The 14129-nt window shown below is 56.0% G+C and overlaps 1 protein-coding gene across 1 annotated transcript; it reads left to right on the top strand.

The window, feature by feature from the left end:
* The first annotated feature begins 7799 nt into the window (after positions 1-7799).
* On the top strand, positions 7800-12713 carry NEUROD2 (neuronal differentiation 2). The gene is made up of 2 exons (XM_006126220.5): positions 7800-8099; positions 9775-12713. Exon 2 carries the CDS (start codon positions 9780-9782, stop codon positions 10845-10847), a length of 1068 nt encoding a protein of 355 aa, XP_006126282.2. The 5' UTR covers positions 7800-8099; positions 9775-9779; the 3' UTR covers positions 10848-12713.
* Positions 12714-14129: the final 1416 nt, after the last annotated feature.

The following is a 14129-nucleotide window of genomic DNA, read 5'->3' as shown; positions in this document are numbered from 1 at the left end:
TGCACCACTGTGGGTGCACCACCAGGAGAAACCCCCTCCCCCCCAGCTGTGGGCGCTCAGCTAATCAGCTGGGCAGCACTGGAATCTCTCCCGAGCGACCACACAGGCAGGGAACACGGGTGTCACCTCCCCCCCTCGGCTAGCCCAGCCCTTGACTCTGGCCTCTCACCCCCCTGCCATCAAACAGGTAAAATCCTCAGAGCCCCAGAGACAACCGCAAACCCAGACGCTCTCCTTCCACCCCAGGGGGGTCACAGCCCCTCGGCTGTTCTGCTGCCCTTCCTTCCCCAGCCATTCTCTTTCTGGCCCCTCCCAGGGTAAGAACCACAGCTGCTAACTCCCCCTGCCCTGAGCTCTTTGGGACCATCCCCATAAGGCTGCCCTGCCCTGCCCTGCTCTGCCCCCAGGCTTCTCAGCTGAGTTGCTGCCCCGCCCTCGCTAGGCCCAAACTAGGTGCACCTGCCTCGTTCTTGGAAGCAGGACTCCTCTCCCATCAAGGGCCTGTGATGAGGGGCGGCCTCGGGCCCCCTGGGGAATGGGGGCTTTGCCCCTTAGGCCGCCTGTGATGAGGGGCGGCCTCGGGCCCCCTGGGGAATGGGGGCTTTGCCCCTTAGGCCGCCTGTGATGAGGGGCGGCCTCGGGCCCCCTGGGGAATGGGGGCTTTGCCCCTTAGGCCGCCTGTGATGAGGGGCGGCCTCGTGCCCCATGGGGAATGGGGGCTTTGCCCCTTAGGCCGCCTGTGATGAGGGGCTGCCTACGAGGGACTGACCCAGCACAGCCGGGCGCCTAAACCTCTGGCCGCTGTGTGGGGACAGTGCAGGATACCCTGGTCCACACAGGGCAGGTCCCACTGTCCCGGCCCCTCCGATTGTAAATCCTCCCACACAGGCGCCAGCACCTGGCTCCAGGCTGGGGCTCCCGCCACACAACGAAAAACGGGCACCCCAGCCCCAGACCAGCAGCACCCGGGAGGTGCACAGCGCCCCTGCCAGGAGGCTGATAGCTCCCTTGGGCTCCCTCCTTGTTCCTCGCCCGGGCCCAGATGAGATGGGTCCAGGGGCCCGTCGCTTGCAGCTGGGCCAGCGACCAGCCTGCCCCAAACCTCTCCTTCCTTTGGGCATCTGCCGCCGACTGAGGGCACCGTGTGGGGGGCGTGGGGGAGGGGGTGATCTTCTGAAGGCATGCAAACAGAGCACGGGGTCAAGCGAGGTGACCCCTGCTTCCCTTCACTGCTCCCCCAAAGCCTGACACCTGAGAGGACAGGCAGACAGTCCGGGAGAGCACCCAGCCGGGGTGGTGCAGAATCTCTGTGCACCCACGAGCAGATTGTCCTCGGCTTTGAGGGGTGGGGAAAACCAACCCCGTCTGTGGATGTCTCCAGAGCAGCGGGGCTCGGCTGAAGGTCTGGGTGGGAGCAGCAGGGGGAGGATGGAGGAATGAACCTCTGACACTCAGCCCCATGTGTCGGGGTGGGGGGGAAATTATACAAAGGACAGCCCAACGCAAAACCCCATCCGGTGGCACAGCCACCCTGCCTGGGCGGCATCTGCATCGCAGGCCAGCTGCCAGCTGCTACTCCCAGGATGGCTCGGGGAGGGGGCCAGTGAAGGGGGGGGAGCCATCCAGTACAGAAAGTCCACTGCACAATTAAGACGCATTTCGGTTTTCATCTCGCTGCTCCCCTTTCGTCCTCTCCACTTTCTCCTCTCGCCGAGCGGCTGGGCCTGCTGGCCTCTCGCAAACCCCAGGGGTTCCTATTCCAGGTCAGTAGCCTCCACAGGGCTTCCGGGTTCTGTTTCTGGTGGCCTCCCCCTGGAGAGTACGGGCAGGTTGGCAGAAGAGGGCGGGAGGTTTAATGCCATCGACTTAGCGCCTACGCTGCTTCCCGGGGCTGTTAAAGTCGCCTCCTTTCCTGCCAATCTGCCCCCGGGAACGGTGATTTCCTTGGTCATTGGCCTTCTTACGCTATACTCACTTCAAGGCACCTACCGGGACCTTGGCATCACTATGAATCAGGCCTTTTGTCATTTTCAGACCCCCTCTCGGGGTTTTACACAGCGACAGGTCCTGCCCCACAGAGTTTGCAATCTGAACACCCTAGAGCTACAAAGGATAGGAAGGGAAACTGAGGCATGGGAGGGACTCACCCAGGATCACTCAGTGGTGGAGCTAGAGTCCCCAGGCTGCCTTAGCTCTCATGTAGCATAGGAAGGATGGATGTAATAAGACTGAGGTTGGAGAGGCAGGACTTCTGGGTTCTACTCCGGACTCCACCATTGACACCCTAAGTCAGTGGCTCTTAGACGGCGGGTTGAGCCGCACCACTGGGCGGTGGAATGTCGGGTCCTGGGGCTCGTGGCTGCAGGGGGATCAGGTGAGGGGGGGACCTGTTCCCTGCCTGTCCTGGCACCACAGACTGCGCTGCCCCCCAGGAGAGGCAGGAAGCTGCCTTACACCCCCTCCCCTCCCTGCACCGCTGACCAGGAGCTGTTTGAAGTCAGCCCCTCCTGCCCCAGCCCTGACTCCTCCCCCCAAAGCCAGAGCCCCCCTCCTGTCCCAGCCCTGACTCCTCCCCCCAAAGCCAGAGCCCCCTCCTGTCCCAGCCCTGACTCCTCCCCCCAAAGCCAGAGCCCCCTCCTGCCCCAGCCCTGACTCCTCCCCCCAAAGCCAGAGCCCCCTCCTGTCCCAGCCCTGACTCCTCCCCCCAAAGCCAGAGCCCCCTCCTGCCCCAGCCCTGACTCCTCCCCCCAAAGCCAGAGCCCCCTCCTGTCCCAGCCCTGACTCCTCCCCCCAAAGCCAGAGCCCCCTCCTGCCCCAGCCCTGACTCCTCCCCCCAAAGCCAGAACCCCCTCCTGCCCCAGCCCTGACTCCTCCCCCCAAAGCCAGAACCCCCTCCTGCCCCAGCCCTGACTCCTCCCCCCAAAGCCTGAGCCCCCTCCTGCCCCAGCCCTGACTCCTCCCCCCAAAGCCAGAGCCCCCTCCTGTCCCAGCCCTGACTCCTCCCCACAAAGCCAGAGCCCCTCCTGCCCCAGCCCTGACTCCTCCCCCCAAAGCCAGAGCCCCCTCCTGCCCCAGCCCTGACTCCTCCCCCCAAAGCCAGAGCCCCCTCCTGCCCCAGCCCTGACTCCTCCCCCCAAAGCCAGAGCCCCCTCCTGCCCCAGCCCTGACTCCTCCCCCCAAAGCCAGAGCCCCCTCCTGCCCCAGCCCTGACTCCTCCCCCCAAAGCCAGAGCCCCCTCCTGCCCCAGCCCTGACTCCTCCCCCCAAAGCCAGAGCCCCCTCCTGCCCCAGCCCTGACTCCTCCCCCAAAGCCAGAGCCCCTTCCTGCCCCAGCCCTGACTCCTCCCCCCAAAGCCAGAGCCCCCTCCTGCCCCAGCCCTGACTCCTCCCCCCAAAGCCAGAGCCCCCTCCTGCCCCAGCCCTGACTCCTCCCCCCAAAGCCAGAGCCCCCTCCTGTCCCAGCCCTGACTCCTCCCCCCAAAGCCAGAGCCCCCCTCCTGTCCCAGCCCTGACTCCTCCCCCCAAAGCCAGAGCCCCCTCCTCCGTCTAAGTAAATGAAACAAGAAGAGTTTCTTCCTGAGGGCTTTTGATGAAGCAACTCCCAGTCACCAATCTCCTTATGCTCTTTGTTCAACCCCCTTCCAGGCATCTGAGCAGCTGCCCAAAGCCCCCATCCTCAGCCCCAACCCGGAGCCCCCGCGCCAGTCACATTGTGCCAGGTCACGGCATCAACCATTTTCTTCAACCGGGTCATGAGTAAAAAAAGCTTGAAAGCCCCTGCCCTCCATGACTCCCCATCTGCGCCTCAGTTTCCCCAACTGTAAAATGAGGAAGGGCGCACTAGGCGGCTTGCCAGAGTCAGTCAAGGGATTTGATAGGCCGGCGAGGGAAGGATGCAAGTCGCATGATGTGGCCCAGCCTCTGGCCAGCTAGCACCACGTCGGAGATTCGGGCTGGAGACACCAGGCCTGACCTTGGTTCACGGTCGCTCCTGAGCCCTCCAGGAGGTGGGTGTGGAGAAAAGGCCAAGCGGGGTACACCCCCTCCTCCTCCACTCTGGGTTTCAATGGCAGACCAGGGTCGCCCCGGGGAATTGGGGCTTGACTTTACTCCTGGCTCTTACACCCTTACGCTCTTACAGCAGAATCCTAGAACGAAGGAACGTGGGGAGGTCGACCCCAGGCCTCGTGGCAGGACCAAGCCCCACCTTGGTGGGCAAGGTGACTCCGTCAACGAGCCTCCGCCGGTGCTCCCGTGACAAGGGCGTCGGCGTCCCACCCCAGAGCTGTGCAGCTGCGTCTGGTGCCCTCACAAGCTGCCGCCTCCCTCCCCTCTGCCAGCGCGTGCTCTCGGGAGAGGGGTCGAGCAACACACTTTGGATCTTAATACGCCCAGACGAGGAAAATCAATTTCAATCTCCACCACACGGAAGCAGCCGAGCAGAAGGGGACGGAGCATTTTTCCAGTCACTCGGCAACCGGGGAGCTGGGGAGCGAAATAAATAAATAAATCCAACTCCCTGGGCACCGGGCAGACGCTGTGAGTGCCCGGTGGTGTGGTCAAGCCCCTGCAGGGTGTGGGGCGACAGGAAGCTTTCTTTTCCCCCAAAGAAATGACTCGAAATAAGCTACGCAATGGGTGGAGCTCCAGTGGTGAGCTTATTCCGAGCTCCAGGTGCAGTGTAGACACACCCTTACTGCCCACTGCAAGCTTACAAACATAACGGATAGGTCAGCGGGGAGCAGCCGAGTATCTTGATCATACCCCTCTATTTACAGGTGGAAACAAAACACAGAACTGTGCTCTTCGATTGCTAATTCAGGAAGGGTGGAGTGTGAAACACAAGAAGGAGGTGTGTGCCAGAGAAAGTGTGTGTGTGTGTGTGTGTGTGTGTGTGTGTGTGTGTGTGTGTGTGTGTGTGTGTGTGTGAAATAAAGGAAGGGATGCATGAGAGAAAGTGTGTGTGCATGCACATGCGTGTGTGTGCATGTGTGTGAAATAGAGGAAGGGGTGTGTGTGTGAGAGAGAAAGTGTGTGTGTGTGTGTGTGTGTGTGTGTGTGTGTGTGTGTGTGTGTGTGTGTGTGTGTGAGAGAGAGAGAGAGAGAGAGAGAGAGAGAAAGTGTGTGTGTGTGTGTGTGTGTACGTGGGTGAGAAATAGAGGAAGGGGTGTGTGAGAGAGAAAGTGTGTGTGTGTGTGAAATAAAGGAAGGGATGCATGAGAGAAAGTGTTTGTGTGTGCATGCACATGCGTGTGTGTGCATGTGTGTGAAATAGAGGAAGGAGTGTGTGAGAGAGAGAAAGTGTGTGAGAGAGAGAGAAAGTGTGTGTGTGTGTGTGTGTGCGCGCGTGCGTGTGTTGTTACCTACCCGCTCTGTGTTCTTGGGGAGCCAGCCCATCATGCTCATGGAAGAACTTCCCTCTCCTCCCGCCTCTGCTGGCCCCAAAGCCAGTACCCAAAGCAATGAAAAGGCAGGACAGACCCACCCAATGCCCCTGCCGGCCCCCACACACACAGGGTGACAGGGGAAAGGAAACACCACCAGCCTCATTTGCGTGGAAGATGGGGCAGGAAGTCTCCATGACCATGTAGAATGGAGCCCAGAGAGTCCAAAGCAAGAACCCCACTGCAGGCTGGGACACGGAAAGCAGGAAAGCACGGCCTGATGGGAAATCTCTGCTCTAGATGCTAATGAACCCGGGCCGGCCCACACGGCTCCCAGTCGCAGCGCTACCCCAGCAGGGGCTGGAGCCGTGAGCCCTCCAGAGAGCTGCAGCAGCCCTAGGCAGGTGCAAGTCAACGTGGTAGCAGCAGGGCAGGGAGCCACGAGCCCCTTCGCTGTGTTTTTAATTCAAAGCCTTTGGCCCCAGACAAATCTGGAGGGAGGCTGGTCCCCAGCCCCGCCCCTTCCACCTCAGGCCCCACCCCCTTTTGCCCCAGGCCCCGCCCCTTCTTGGGCAGATCCGGCCCATGACCCCGAATGAAAATTCATTGAGTGGCCCCCCTGTAAACATTATTGCCCACCCCTACTGTGTTGGTATCCAAAATACTGAAACTGCCTCTCAGCATGATCAGCTCCTGGGAAGGAACATCGCCCATAGCCAGGAATGATCCAATCAAAGCACTTCAGAATAGTCCCTTGACCCACAAGCAAACCGAGGGTGTGTCTACACAGCACCGTGATTTCGAAATAGCAATGCGAGCGTCTACACAGCAATTCGAAATAATTTCAAAATAACAGACGGCTTCTTTCGAAATCTGGAAACCTCATTCCACGCGGAATAACGCTCATTCCGAAAGAGCTAGGTCAGGATAGCCGGAGTGTGGACGCGCCACTGCTGCTCTTTCGAAATAGCTCCTCCCCAGAGCCTTCCGCATTAGGGAAGCCTGCCTCCGCCTACTTTGGGGGCGTCCCTGCAGTGTAAACGTGCTATTTCGAAATAAGCGTGCGGTGGCGACGTACCCACATTAGAGTCCTTCTTGATTGTTATTTCCGCACGAAGCCAGGGGTGAAGGGTTCTGACACCTGGATCTAAAGGCTGCATCTGTTCCTTTGGGATTTCTCCTCGCTGATCGTGCTGGGGGCTCTGTTCTGCCCGCTCCAACCCTCCGGACCCCCCAGCTACCATCACCATCTGGGAACCTTGCTCAGTTCAAGCGTCTCGGCGTGGGGAGATCTCGCTCTCCCTCTCCCCCCTCTAGGTACAGCCTCCTGACCCTGCCTTCTGAGATCAGTTCTGCTTTGCCAGCCCTAATGCTTGTCATCAGATTTGCCTGAGAGTTCTTGCCACTGTTGTGCTTATTTGGCTTCCCTTCTCTGGTTACTACCTGGAAATAAACAACTTCCATGGGTAACCTGGTTGCTTTTCACCCCGCCCCCCCATTGAGGTGTTGTTTTGGCTTCCCCATTCCCTCTGCAGCCGGCTCCTTGTCCCTAAGCTCAAGGTGCCTGTAGCACCCACAACTCCTGTGGGGTTTGCGCGTCACGCGGGAGACCAGCCGCAGGGCTGTGGGGTGCAAGCGGGGACAGGGAAGTGCTGACTCGGGGGGGGCGTATGACGGTGGCATCTTAAAGTGCTGTTTAAGCAACCCACTGAGTCCAAGGGCGCATGAGGGTCAGGGCCTGGCATTTGCTGTGCAGCCAGCTGAGCCCAGGGACCCACAAGGGGTGAGGGGTGAGTGCTGAGAAACCGGCCTCTCCCACGTGCTCTGGTGGGAGGGGGGTCTGGGTCTGGGTTTAGCTGATTCTAGGGTGGGAAGGACCTAGGCCTGGGGCCCTTGGCTCCTCGTGTGTGTGTGTGTGTGTGTGTGATATTGACAAATGCCCAGACATTTACCTACCCTCTAACCTGCTTAGTGTGGGGAGGGGGGATCTAATCAATATCACAGCCCCTCCCCACGCCCAGTTCCAGCTTCGGTGTGGATTGGATCCAGCAGCAAGGACCGTCCTCTGCTAGAAACCTTCCCTGGCACCTGGCTCGGCCCTCCTGAGAAGGGGGGGGCCGTCAATTTGGGAGCCTCCCCCTCACCCCCTGCTACCGGGCTCCTTCCCTGGCTCGCTGGTAGCAGCTCTGGGGAGGAAACCGGGCTGGTTAATTTTTGCAGCCTGCTCACCGCCTGAGCTAGATCTGGGTCCCCCCCGTACCCCTTATTCCTCCCCCGGACAGGAGTCTGCCCCCCACATTCCAGCGGGGGGGCTGCCCCGGCTCGCCCCCTCCTCATTGTTCAACCCGAGCCCTGTCTGGGGAGACCGCGGTCCCATTCTGCAGCGTGTGGGCAGATCTGTAGATTTGGATTTTTTTTTTTTTTTTTTTTGAGTACAGAGTGACAGATGGCGATTCCTCCTTCCCCAGAGAGAAAAATCTCCCTGAATGCAGGCGCATGTCAATCACTGGCTCTCATGTGATAGCTCCTGCCGATGACGTGCCAACCATATGGCATTGGCATCAGAACTGGTACCCCCTTTGCTGGGTAGGCATGCCACACTCTGCTCCTTTTGGATAGCGCGCTGAAGGCAGCCGCGGTGCCTTGAGGAGCCTTGCTCTGGTCCCAGAAGATGCCAGGGACAATGAAATAAGCATCTCTCCAGGTAGCGCGGAAGGTAAGTTATGGACGCCGCGGAGGGCGGCGGGGGCTTAGCCACTTGACCGGCTAAAAAAGCCGCCTCCGTGGTTATTTATTTATTTTTTCTCTCCTCCAGAACTGGCTTGATTTTATTTTTTTGGTAAGCCCCGATCTCGACAGGGGAGGGGTCTGATTTCGATCCCCCCCCTCCCCCGATTGAATTTGCTCTAGCGCCGCCAGAATGCCCCCCGAAAATAGACCAAATCAACTCTGGTCCAGACGCGGTGCCACCAGGGAACGAGGTACCGTAGATCTCTCGGCCCACGCATTTGGGGAGGAACAAAGATGAAGCGAAGAATTTGGGGCTGGTTTTTTTTAATGGAGGAAAGGTGCTTTCGAAGCCAGAAGACTCCGGCTTCCAATGTTGCCGGTTCCCAAAAGCCAAAGCCGCCCTGCCCGCCCAGACAGACACACAGACAAAGAGAAGGCGAAGGAAATTGACCCGCGATCGCTCCGGTCGGTCGCCTGGCTGGAGAGAACCGGGCTAGCCGGCGGGGAACGGTGCTAACTCCGGAGTGGCAGCGAAGACGCTCCGGTGTCTGGAAGTGGGGCTGGGGGCCAGGGAAGATTCGTTTTTTTAATAGTTAATTTGGATTTTTTTAAAGAAAAAATTACCCCCGCCCCCGTTCCGTGCATTTATTTGTTTTTAGCCTCTCGGGGGTTGATCTGAAACCGCAGCTGGAGTGTGATTCGGTCTGGCTGCGTCCAAGGGGGTTGATCAAACCCACCCAGACGTGGCGTGGGGAGGGGGGGCGGTCGCCTGCCACGTCGGACAAGCGGGGCCGGGGGGGGTGCGGTGGGTCGGATCGGGCCCCTCAAGAGAGAAGGGGGCTCGAAGTTATTCACAAGAACCCGGCGGCCTGTGTCAAGTCGGGCGAAAGCCGGGGGAACGGGTCTGACCCCACGGAAGGAAAAGTTGAAGCCCCGAGCAAGGAACGGAACAGAAATGGACACGAGGGGGGAGAAGCCGGTACTGGGGGGGGGGGGAGGCACAGACACGCGTGGGGAGAAATCTGCGTCCGAACATTGAAACCCCCGCTCCTGATCCAAAACGGGGCGACACTAAAGACGGCGGGAAACGCCACCAACGATTTAGGGCTAAAAATCGGGTGCCCGACTGATCCGCCCAAATCCCTCGACCCCGTCAGCCCCTGTGCCCGGATTGAGCAGCCGGCGAGGGGGGGAGGCGGGTCATTGCCCCCCTGCCGAACGGGTCGCTCGCTGGGAGCGAACCGCCTATCCACGGCCGAGCGGGGTGAATCTGGACTGAGCTCCCGGCGTGGAGGTGCCTAAGGCGGTGCCGCTGGAAGCGGGGCTGCGCTCAAGGGCAGAAAGGCCATCACATTAGCAACCCCCTCCAGCTTCATTGCCATTGCCAACTGCCCCCTCTCCTTCCCATTGAGCCGTGGGGGGGGGTCCTCAATTGCCTCCCCCCAAAGCGAGTGTTCTTAGGAGCCAGCGAATCACACCCCCACACACTGGGCCGGGCCGCTTCCTGCCACCGAGCCGGGGATCCGAACCGCAGACTGGGGAGGGGGGGGGGGGTCCGGCCCAGACGGTGACCAAGGGCATTTTGGCCGGAGCGTCGCTAAAATGTTTCCTTTCTCTCCTCCCCTCCCCCTGCCCGCCCCGCAACCCTCCCCCCCCTCCAGCCATCATGCTGACGAGGCTCTTCAACGAACCCAGCCTGCTCCCCGACGTGCAGAAATTTCCCGGCTGGGCGGAGGAGTGCGACGAAGATGAGGGCAGCGAGCCGGAGGAGAGGAAAGGGAAGAGCTGCCCGCTGCAGGAGGAGGCGAGGGAAGGCTCCCTGGGCGAAAACAAAGAGGAAGGGGACCTAGGCGGGGACGAGGAGGAGGAGGAGGAGGAGGAGGAAGGGCTGGAAGAGGCCGAAGGGGACCGGCCCAAGAAGCGAGGCCCGAAGAAGCGGAAGATGACCAAGGCCCGGCTGGAGCGCTCCAAGCTGCGGCGCCAGAAGGCCAACGCGCGGGAGCGCAACCGCATGCACGACCTGAACGCGGCGCTGGACAACCTGCGCAAGGTGGTGCCCTGCTACTCCAAGACGCAGAAGCTCTCCAAGATCGAGACGCTGCGCCTGGCTAAGAACTACATCTGGGCGCTCTCCGAGATCCTGCGCTCGGGCAAGCGGCCCGACCTGGTGAGCTACGTGCAGACGTTGTGCAAGGGCCTGTCGCAGCCCACCACCAACCTGGTGGCCGGCTGCCTGCAGCTGAACTCGCGGAACTTCCTCACGGAGCAAGGCCAGGAGGGCGGGCGGTACCACGGCCCCAACTCCTCCTTTGCGCTGCACCCCTACCCCTACCCGTGCGCGCGGCTGTCGGGCGCGCAGTGCCAATCCAGCACCATGGCCAGCTCCCACGCCTTGCGGACACATGCCTACTGCGCCACCTACGAGACCCTCTATGGGAACGCGTCCCCCGACTACAACAGCTCGGAGTACGACGCCCCCCTCAGCCCGCCCCTGTGCATTAATGGCAACTTTTCCCTCAAGCAGGACTCGTCCCCGGACCACGAGAAAAACTACCACTATTCTATGCATTACTCCGCCCTGCCCAGCTCCCGGCCGGCCGGCCACAACTTGGTGTTTGGCTCCTCCGCCATGCGCGCTGGGGTGCACTCCGAGAACATCTTGCCTTACGACATGCACCTGCACCACGAGCGAGGCCCCATGTACGAAGAGTTGAATGCCTTCTTCCACAATTAACCCCCCTTGTGACCACCCCGACCGCCCCCCCTCACCGCCACTGCACATAGCAACCCCCCCCCCCCACTTCCATTCTGTCCTAGGGTTTAAATGTTGCCTCCTTCACCCCAAAACTGTGAACGTACAATTGTTAGGTGTCTCCCTGTAACACACACACACACACACAAAGCTCAACTTAAAGCTGTCTGTGAACCAGTCTCCCTTTTAATTATCCCCCCAGAGAGCAGACCAGAACAGAGTATACACTGAAAAGAAAATTTACTTTGGTGCAATATATATATATGATGTAAAAAATGTTTATTATTTAAAAAAAAAGCTAACCTTCGGGGTTGCAGTCGATTGAAACAATGTCTATTTTGGACAAATGGAAAGAAGGTTTCAGGGAGAAAAAATGGAAAATGATGCTCCTCTCCCCCTCCCCCCGATCATTTTTAAAGAGCAAAATGTTGCTAGTAAAAAAATGGGGAGAAAAGTGGAGAAATAAAGCAAATTTTCCTCCCCCCTCCCACATAAAATATATGTTTGGCTACACATCAAAGTACATTTTAAACCAGGCCAGCCCATTTGGGTTTTTAATTAATTCCTTCGTTTAAATTCAAGATGCTTTTAGAAGGGGTTATCTCAGAAAGGGGGAATTCTGTATTCTTTCCGACGATTAAATATAAGATCCCACGGAAGTGTAACTAAGAAAAAAATGTTTGCAACTTCAAATCAGCATTTCAATGCAGTGAGAACTTTTAGAAGCAATAAAGAGGCAAACAGAAGATTAATCTATATATATATATCTATGCAAGTAGGTACTGAACTAGAAAAGTAAAACACAAAAGAATTCATATGGAATATTAGACTATGGACCAAGCAACTTGTTGAGGTTAAAAAGGTGCACTTTTTGATTTGAAGGGAACGGAATGTTTATGTTCCTTTCATTGTTAACAATCAGTGACTTCCGCGTTTTTGAACACCCTTGTACCACAAGTAACATATTTTCCAAATTGTGTGTCATGATGTTTTTTACCTGTTTTAAAAACTTTTAAAAAAGAGGAAAAAAAGATTTCTATGAAATGGCAAAAATGTTTTGTTATGCATGGGTAGGAGCAAAAAAAATGCAAATATGCAAATTATAAAGGTGGTGTGAAGAAAGCACTTATTATGCTATATATTTTAGTTGGCTATTTTTCCTATAATGAGTAATCTTTAAGTTATTTCTTTATGTAATGCATTTTGGGGGGAGGGAGGGGAAATTTGTGTAAGGAATACATCCGTATAAAAATATGATCTCAAGACCCAAACTGATATATCCTGGAATTATTTTTGGTGCATCAGTCTAAGTTGTTTCATTATTAGTTATTTCGATTTTAACGCATCATTTAAATCAGGAAACATTATGAAATATTTTAAACCTGCCTACAACACCTTTAAACATACCAGCATTTTTAAATACAAGAGAGGAAGAGAATTTCTGATAAATGTTTTAAAAAAAGTTTTACAAAAAAAATTGTAGCAAAGGTGAAAATGTCTATCAGACACCAGAAGTGCTTTTTGTGTTTCTGTTCCGTTTAATTAAGATTAATAAATATTTATGTCAAATGATATGCAAAAGAAAAGACAGTTTCTTACAATGATGTAATTTTTAATCAGTATTGGTTTGCTGTAATCATTCACACAAAGTCTCTCGGTTTTCCATACGCCCCAAAGTTATTCTTCATTTTCGATAGCATCCTAAGGCAGATCTTAAAGGCTTAGAAAAAGCATCAACATTTTTATTTTCCCTTACATCTTTCTGACACTATCTTTCAAAAGTGAGATCAAAAAATGTAAGCAAACGAAACAGAGGCTGAGAAACTTACCAGAAACTAGTGTGTGTGTGTGGGGTGGGGGGTGCTTACAAGCTAGAGAGGTTTACAAAGTAAATAAATAAATTGCATGCATCAGTATAAAAAAGAAATATTTTTCCAGACTCTAAACTCGTATTCAATTGGATGTTTTAAGTATTACTCACAGTGGAAAATTCCACTAGAGCTGATCTCTTCTGTGAAATGCACCAGTATACTCATTTGACGTTAAGAGCAGCCGTCAGTTGTGATTTGATTCAAAAGTGTAATTAACAAGCGTCCTAAGACGACAATTAATAAATATTAAATGTTGACTCTGTCATGTTTACTAGTTTACTTGAAATACTCATGCTAAATATATATACACGAGACCCCATTCTTTCAGCCTAAGCATTCTCAGAGTACTTTTTTTTGAGTGAAGGGGCAAAGGAGATTTCAGAGCGACTCCGTTCCCAGATGCTTAACTTGTCTTCAAGGCAGCTGTCGATTGGCAACACGCTTAAAAATATATAGGGACTTTTGGAAGAGTCACGTTAGATTGTATAAAGCCTAATGCAGTTTCCTTGTCTCGTATCCAGCTGGCATCTCCTTGCAATCTTTTTAACAATGTTTTTTTTTTCCTTTCCTTTATTCTGCACTGTACTTGCGCGATAAAATTAGAACAACCACCAAAAAAAAAAAAAAAATCGAAATACTGGTGCAATGCATGTATGGTTTGCCAAACAGAAAAAAGAAAACGTTTTGAGATAAGGCGCATAGGGCGTGTAGGTTAATATTCCTGCTTGCAGAATTTTTTAAAAATATATCATTATTATTTTTTAAAAACACCCCTCCCCAGCAGCACTGATATAAAACCTCTGTCTACCAGGAAGGTGATGTGGAGATGGGGGGCACCGATATCACCCCTACCTAAATGCAGCCGGGCCATCCAGCTGGTTCGGAGGGAGGCAGAGGTCTGAGTCATTCATGATGGCCCCCGAAGTGACACTAAGGGGCTGGCAAAGGCCAAGCTTTTGGTCCCCCCCACGCCCACACGCCCCCACGGTTTGCTATTGTCTGCGAGCCGGGCGGCGTGTGCCCAGGCTGGGAGCTGTCCAGAGCTCCCTGGTGCTGAGCAAACAGCTTCGCAGGCAAGCGACGCTTCCTATTCAAAGGGAAGTTCAGGCCCCGAGCACCAATGCAAGCCGCTGGCGACCCTGCATCCACCCTGGTCCTTTCATCCCCACCCCTCTCCTTGGCGCGGGAATCCGGAGTCGGGACTAGGGGGCGCAGGGGTTCCTGTCCACACGGGAACACCAGGCTGCCGCCCCACCACCCGGCCCGCTGGAGGGGAGACGTGGCCAGCCAGGGAGCGATCTGGACAATCGCAGGAAGGGCAGGCAAAGGCCCCCTATAAACCTGTCTCCCCAGGCTGTTGGCTCCCTTTGGGGGAGGCCCGGGCAGAGCCAAA

This window comes from Pelodiscus sinensis, chromosome 29, assembly GCF_052426305.1.
Source record: "Pelodiscus sinensis isolate ZL-2025 chromosome 29, ASM5242630v1, whole genome shotgun sequence".
Taxonomy (NCBI): Eukaryota; Metazoa; Chordata; order Testudines; family Trionychidae; genus Pelodiscus; species Pelodiscus sinensis.
The sequence above is the reverse complement of the archived record's forward strand: the minus strand, read 5'-3'. Positions and strand labels throughout refer to the sequence as shown.

Bases quoted from the DNA above. Each gene is read 5' to 3' on its own strand.
- NEUROD2 (XM_006126220.5), top strand. From the start codon at position 9,780: ATGCTGACGAGGCTCTTCAACGAACCCAGCCTGCTCCCCGACGTGCAG.